Genomic DNA, 7,573 nt, shown 5'->3' with positions numbered 1-7,573 from the left:
GCCTCGGCGAACTGCTAATGGTAATGCATTCCCAAAATTAATTATAATGGATATGTGTGTGCATGAGTATTTAAGTGTGGTGCTTTTTATTTTCAGTCTTGTATCACAAGAGAGGTCACACAGAGGTGAGCTTCCACTTATGTTTCTTATTTAGGGTGATGAGAACAATGGCACTACAATATTTTTACGTTTCTTCTCCAGCCCTTTCCTGATGCATTGTAATGTCTTGTCTGCTCTTTGCAGCCATGCCTGAATGCTGAGCAGGCACTTTGTTATTGACAGCCTAAGAAAAATAAAAGTCTTCCTGCTGAATGGTGGTTGTCCAGCAAAAAGACACACCAGAAATATCTTCCAGTACGTATTTTTCAACTGTTACTTTGCCTGCTACCACATTACTGATTTTTGCCTCTTTTTAAATTATCTTTGTGCCAAAATCTAAACACTGCTGTGTGAGTTTCCTTCCTGTTCCAGATCTCTGATTAACATAATGGAGATCTGTGAGCGGCTACTGGGGCATCACGCTCTCCGCATTTTGCTCCTATCAAATGCTAGGGTTCTTCGTGCGGTTTCTAAGTTGTGACAGACCATTTCTACACAATCTCTGTTTTTACTTTCTTTTGTTTTGCCAGATACATCTCCAATGAATGAAAATTGAGTCTTGGGGTTAAGTACTTTTGGAACAAAGAAAATTGACTTTAAAAGATATACTTTTAACCAAGATGCTTCAAATTTATTCACACATGCTGGAAAATAAGTTTTTTAAAACACTTTTATTCAAAAATATTTTAAACATTTTCTATGTTAATTAAAATACAGAATTGCTATCCTGAACTACAGTGATAAAGTAATTCAAAATGCCTATACGTAGGCAGACGCGGCAACCTGGATACCTAAGAGAAAACGTGTCTATAACACAATGTAATGCATTTGCTTTGCGTCTTTGTGCACATAAGGAATCTATTTTGTGTCCTTTTTCTTAATGACAGAGGGTGTATCCTCTCCCTGAGATGAAACGTTTAACAGTAGCAGGTACTGTTAATGGCTTTCTAGGAGTCAGAGCGAGCAAGTCCTACACGGATCACCTGTAGAATAAAAAAATATGGTCATAACCATCCTTCTTGAATAAATGAATATATTTTCCAAATGCACGTGCTGATGACAAGCAGCCGTCTCTCCTCTGCCCCTCCATACAGGCCAACCTCCGTCTTGATGCTGGTGAAAAAGCAGCAGCACGGCACAGTGCTTTGCGGAGAGCTGAGGCTGCTGTTACGTCTGAGCAGTGATTTGTAATCACAGCAGATAAAACTTGCATGTCCATCTCCCATGTTTCACATCTAGGACAACTTCTGTCATAATGTTCAGAGAATCTAGAGGCAGAAATCAAAGCTGAAGTAAGTAATTATCCGGCAGTAGCTTATTGTTAAATGCATGTGCATTTGCTTAGCTTTTCGAAGTTCCTGCTTTTGTCAGTTTGCTTGCTGGTGAGTTCAGTGGTTGGTCTGAAACACATTACAGAGCGTCTTGATCCCCCGTAGATTGTGTATGGAACGAATTGGTAGATTCAGTGTGGTAAGTGATGTGAACTCCACACCACTTGCAAATATCTCCAGGTAACCGCCAGTTCTTAAAGAGCATCTTCAGGTACTTCTTAAATTTTTCCCCCATGAAGAAGTAGATGACTGGATTGAGGCAACAGTGAAAAAGGCCGAGGATTTCCGTTACCTGGAAAGCATAGTCCAGATTCCTGCTCACTTGACAGTCTCTAATGACTCCTGTAATTTCCAGCAGTTGTAAGAAAATAACAATATTGTAAGGAGTCCAAAAGAAGAAAAACACGATCATAACAGCAAAGATCATCCTCACAGCCTTATTCTTTTTCTCATTTCTACAGTGAGCTAATGTTTTAATGATCATAGAGTAGCAAAATGTCATAACTATAAAAGGGATTAGGAGCCCTAAAATGTTGATTTCCAAAGTGGTAAAAAGTTTCCATGTCGTGAAATTGCCTGGATATCTCAGCTTGCAGGTAGTATAATTATGTTCGTTAAAAGATTCTCTAAATACAAGTTCTGGAACGGAGGCTGAAAGAGCCACTAGCCATACAACAAGGCTAGTGATCAAACCATGGAAGGCAGTTCTTGCTTTCAAGGAAAACACTGCACGAACAATTGCCAGGTATCTGTCTATGCTCATAAGCATAATAAAAAATATCCCACTGTAAAACCCAACCAGGTAGATCCACGAAATTATTTTACACCAGGGAGTTCCAAAAACCCATTGGTCAATCGTGAAATAAGACCAGAACGGCAAGGATAAAACAAAGAGCAAATCTGAGATGGCGAGGTTTAGTAGGTAGACATCAGTCATGCTCTTCAGCCTCTTGTATTTGAGGAGGACCACAATGACCAGAATGTTTCCCATGAGCCCGACCAGGAATACTAGGGTATACAGAACAGGTAGGAAGGAGGCTGCAAACCTCCTGACGCTTTCCTTACTGCATGGTTTTGGAGCATCATTATAGTTATCGTAATAGTAATATAAGGTTGAGATTTCAACTTCAAAGGACTCTGTACTTGAAGGACTCATGTTTTTTCCCCAGTTCCTGAGAAGGAAAAAAATATAAAAACGTCAGTGACTTTCAGTGCGTGAAGACAGCGTGGTTACTCCGCAAGCCTGAATCACCAGCAATGACTAACTTGCAGTTCCAGCACACTTCTCGTTACAGGTTCTCAAACGCTATTTAAGTATTATGGGACGCATATGCACACTTGCAAAATGTACTGTCCTTAACATGCATGTGCCTAGTTCTTGCAACACTGTGCGACTTGGATGTCAAGCACACAGAACACTGTTCAAATGGCAGAGAGGAAAGCAAATAGGAATGAAAGATATGGACCACAGATATCAAATCAGAGAGGGATAAATCCTGTGTGGAATAAAGTAAAAAGCAAAGCCACTATTCATAGCAGTTCAGGATTTCGCCCACCTTTCCAATGAGGCAAACATCACCATAAGAAGACAGTAACAAAAATGCATCTGATTCTTCCTTTTAATGAAACTACGCTTACTGAAAGCTGACATGAGTTTTCAGTAAGTGCTGTCTTCAGTGGCTAAATGAATAACAGGAGTTCGTCATTTTTGTATGTATGTTCTTTTCTAATAGGCAGAGAGAGAGTTTTAAGTGATGTTACTTCAAGGTAAGTGACTTGGATACAGTGCAAATATATTGCTGATGTATTATCGTGTGTGTTATTCACATCACAGCAACTGCCATTTTTTCAGCCTAACATACCAGAATTTTTCTAAGCCTGAGTTATGTCCTTCCCCTTTGTCTTTATTTTTATGAATGGAAAGCAGAAGAAAAGTGAGTATCATGGCTTTATTTGCTTTGCACTGTACGTTGCTGCTACATAACAACAAACATTGACTATGATTAACCTGACCCCTACTGTGTGTAATCCCAGGCATGACACCTCTCCAGCCTACAGTTCTGTTCCGTTACACACAGAGAGGAATTTAATCTGAATTACAAGTCACAGGGACAAAACTGTTTGATGCCAATGGTCTAGAGATGACAGCTTTGCAACAGCTGCACCTAGACATACCTGAATCTAATCTAGGTTCGGCATAATATACTTAAATATTTAAAACGGAAAACATACGCTCACATAACGCACATACATCCACTTCTGATGATGCAGTAGTTCTTAAAACTGCTTTAAAAATCATCCGAGCAGCAACAAAAGGTAAATGAAAAAGCATTACAGTCACACACACGAGCATACATGATAGACAACTGTTTCAGCAACTGCATTTTGTGAATTTTACCTTTTCTCCTCCTTTCTTCTCAGATAATGTGAAGAATCTTCTTTGCTCTAAGGGTGCAGAATCACTTGCTTCTCACCAGGTAGCTCTGTCAGGGAGGTGCTGCCTATACAGCGATATCCACCAGCTGCAAAACCCAGATGTCACTAGGTAGCTGCGTCTCTTAACGGAAACTTTGTACTTCCTTACAGATTGTATCACAAGTGCTTCTCTCCTCAATGCTCATCAGAGATGGTCCCTTAAACTCAGAAATAAAATTAAACACATCTTACAAGGTGTGAGGAAGTGCAAAGTTTCCACTGAGAGCCTGACTACTGAGTTAAAGCAGCTTCATCTTACCCAATAATCATTAAAAGTAGATGTCACTTAAGCAGCTCTCATTCAACAGAAACCTTGTTCTTTCTTATGGGTTGTAAAATGCATCTTAATCCCAGAAAAAAATAACCAAAGGATCATCTGTAGTGAGCAGAGAGGAGGAAGGCACTTGGTGGGTGTGTGGGAGGTGTGTTTCTAGTCCCTCTCTGCCAGATAACTAATTTTGCAAGTTACGCTATGTAATGGTAGAAGAAAAGAGCTGTACAGATTTAGTGTAGGGAAGGCTCCTTTTATTCATTGTTGTTCGGTCTTCCTAACTCCTACTTATCTCGCTAAGAAAAGAAATGAAGGCATGTTAATTCATGCCACCTTTTTGCTTGATGTCTCCCGTAGCGGGTTTTATATGTACAGCAAATCTACTTCCTAACCACTGACCTGGCACAAACGGTAATAGTGGTCAAAATATCAAATAAGAAGTAGGATGCGCGCATGCGTGTGTGTGTGGTGTAAGGGCAGAGGGTACGGAGGTTTACCGTGGTTCTTGTCACAGCAGGAAGCTCAGCAGCCTCTGTGGATTTCTCCTGAGAGGGCGGTGAGCCCTATCCGTCTTTTGGGGGATTGTGGGAAGGGAGAAGAGAGCATGGAGGACATGCGCTCGTCAAGTGGGATGGGTTTGAGTCCCGCCAGCAGAACAGCTGTGCTAGCAGCTGGCAAGTGCTGCTCTCCTCTGTGTCCCAGAAGAGGCCAGCCAAGCAGAAGTAAAAGGCATTTCTCAACAGGAGAGGCTGCTTGCTTGTTAGCGGAAGAAACTGAAGAGTGACAATGAGAAGCAGAAACAAGGAAGCTACAGGGGGTGGTTGGGAGGGTAGGAAGAATCATAGATCTCAGTCCAGGAGAAGTGACAGGTCTTCTAGGTCGACCTCCTGTATTATTCCAGACACAGGTACAGCTTTTCTTTCAGTTATGCTATTTGCTGCTATCCTATATGCCTCTGACACTGTTACTTTGCCCAATAACTTACATTTGGCTGAAGTGTTTCTTCCAGAAAAGCTTGATGTGAAGACAGCATGAGATGCGGGATCTACTGGTTTCATGTTTAGCCAGAATAAAGTATTTGTATGGGAAGTAGCTTCTCAGTCGTCTTTCACAAGCTGCATCTGTGGGGATTTTTAAATCTGTCACTGGGAGATGTTCCTCCCGTGCAGGTTATTGCTCTGCAGATGATGTCCATCTTCTCTTCAGTTTACTAGCAGTCCTTTAAAGCTGTGAACATCAGATGAGCAGGCAACACTGTGTTTCCTGCAAAACCAGTTTCATCAGCTCTGCTCATGGAAACTAGAAGCCGTTCCTCTTGCTGCTCTTTTGTCCATGTAAGGGCCTCATTAATCTCTTCTTTGACATGTTGTTGCACATACATTCAGCTCTTCACCCAGAATAACAATGACATAAAATCTTTCTTTAAGCACCTGCTTTTCAGGAAAAAACACCTCTTGCTCTGTAGGCATTGTTCCTTCTTAGTTTTGGCTGTAATGCTTTTGCCTCAATAAACCACCGTGCATCTGCATGCCTATCGTGTCCCACTCATTATTTTCTACTCCATCAAACTAGGTGTCTCCTTTGAATTTCATCAGTGGTTATTTTTCTTGATTTCCAGATGAAGTAGTGAATAGAATTGAATCCAGATACAATCTCTGGTCTACCCTGTAAGAACCCTTCTTGCTTAAGGGATAATTTCCCATCACCAGTAACCTTTTGAGGTCTGTCAACCTGTCCTTAGCACACATGCCACACTTCAAATACGCTTCTGATCTTTCAATCATTGTGTTACCAGGGACCAAGTCTGCAGCCTTATGAATGCTGGTTTAGCTTGATTCATATGGCACTGGCCTGAAGAAAGGACCTATCTGGCCTATTGCCTTTTGACCAGTCCTTCCTTGGAAGAAAGACTTTCAAGTAGTGAATGCTTCCTAAGCAGCTTTCTGTACCTGTTCACTGCCCCTGGTGGAAAGCTGGGCTGCTACCACCAGAAGAGTAGCTCAGCAAAGGCTTCTTGTCAGGGCATGGTGAGGTGAGAAGAAACGGCTGGACCACGTTGTCTTGCAAAGCAGCAGTTGTGTTGCTGAAGCCTGCCATACCAATGCATTTCATGCTGCCTCAGCAAATGGGAAGGTCTGTCTTTGTAAGGAGACTTTGAACAAGAGCATGTCTGCAGAAAAGAGGAATGCTCAGCCACAAAAAGACAGGAATGGTTGTGGCTACAGGCGATATATGAACTCTAGAAAATGAAGCTAAAAAAATACCTGCCAGTTCATGAAAATCAAGAGGATAAAAATGAACCCTGAAACACCTCCTGATGGCCTACCAATGAAAAGAGTCCCTAGGAGAGCCTGAGAGGAAAACTGCAGAGAAGACCAAAATAAAGACATTTCTGAGCAAATGAGACAATGCAGAAAATGGATGAAAGGTGGTGTGAGTGAAGGCCCTGCAACAGCTTGAAGAGAAAGAAAAGTGAAAGGGACTAAGTATAACTGTAGTCCGTAGTGGGAAAGCTCCTGAAGTCCCCATGACATGGGGACATGACATGCGTGTTTTTTTCAGCTCCTCCTCAGAGAAGAAGAACCTGTCGTATACTAACAAAAGGGGCATGGCAGGAGACCGTGAGGTTAAGAGGAAAGGAGGAAGGGATGTCAGTGAGATGTAGAGGATGTTGCTGTAAAACTAACAGGTTGGCAGGGGAAGGGGAAAAGAAAGAAGTCTTACCTCTTTACTAGATGGTATCAGGTATCAGGCACTGACCAAATAAATCATAAGAGTGCGGAGAAGTGGACCAAATCTGATTGGCCTGGCTGGGAGGAGATTAACCTTTTATATGGGATGGGGGGGGTGGGGGCACATTAAAACCAACAGAAGGGAACTTAATAAAAGCAAAAAGCAGAACAACCCAAAGCATGAAAACCTTGCTTCTCACCAAAAGATGACTTCAGCCACTCCTACCTTTTATGGAAAGTCTTATAATTAACTTGCCATTTTATAGGATGCATAAGAGTCTTGCCCAAGGAAGGACTGGAGATACACATTTATCTAACTCGCTAGCTGGGCTGTGAATACTCACCACTGGTGTACCACTGCGCCATCCATTCCCTCTGATATCAGCGTTGGCCATGGATAGATGATTCAGAAGCGTTTATTAAGGAAGTCCTCATCCAGAAGAGACTGCCTCCGGAGAGCGGCAGATAACGGTAACTAAAGATAGCCAACTATTGCAAAAATCAGTATTTTGATTGTGTGGATCAGCGCAGGATCCAGGCTGCCAAAGTCACAGCTGGACAAGCGATTACCTTTCTCAAAAAGCCATCCTCTCCATCCAGCAACCGACCTCTTCTTGTATGGTCAGGCCTCGTGCAGTTCTTCTTTTGCAGTTCAAGTGAATTTG

General features: G+C 42.0%; 1 protein-coding gene across 1 annotated transcript; it reads right to left on the bottom strand.

Moving 5' to 3' along the window:
- Nucleotides 1-1,419: 1,419 nt before the first annotated feature.
- CCR4 (C-C motif chemokine receptor 4) lies at nucleotides 1,420-3,949 on the bottom strand. The gene is made up of 2 exons (XM_075495594.1): nucleotides 3,829-3,949; nucleotides 1,420-2,602 (listed from the first exon to the last, which is right to left on the bottom strand). The coding sequence occupies exon 2, from the start codon at nucleotides 2,584-2,586 to the stop codon at nucleotides 1,510-1,512; it is 1,077 nt and encodes a 358-aa protein (XP_075351709.1). The 5' UTR covers nucleotides 2,587-2,602; nucleotides 3,829-3,949; the 3' UTR covers nucleotides 1,420-1,509.
- Nucleotides 3,950-7,573: the final 3,624 nt, after the last annotated feature.

Source organism: Mycteria americana, chromosome 2 (assembly GCF_035582795.1).
Source record: "Mycteria americana isolate JAX WOST 10 ecotype Jacksonville Zoo and Gardens chromosome 2, USCA_MyAme_1.0, whole genome shotgun sequence".
NCBI lineage: Eukaryota > Metazoa > Chordata > Aves > Ciconiiformes > Ciconiidae > Mycteria > Mycteria americana.
Note: the sequence above shows the minus strand (reverse complement) of the source record. Positions and strands in the feature narration are given on the sequence as shown.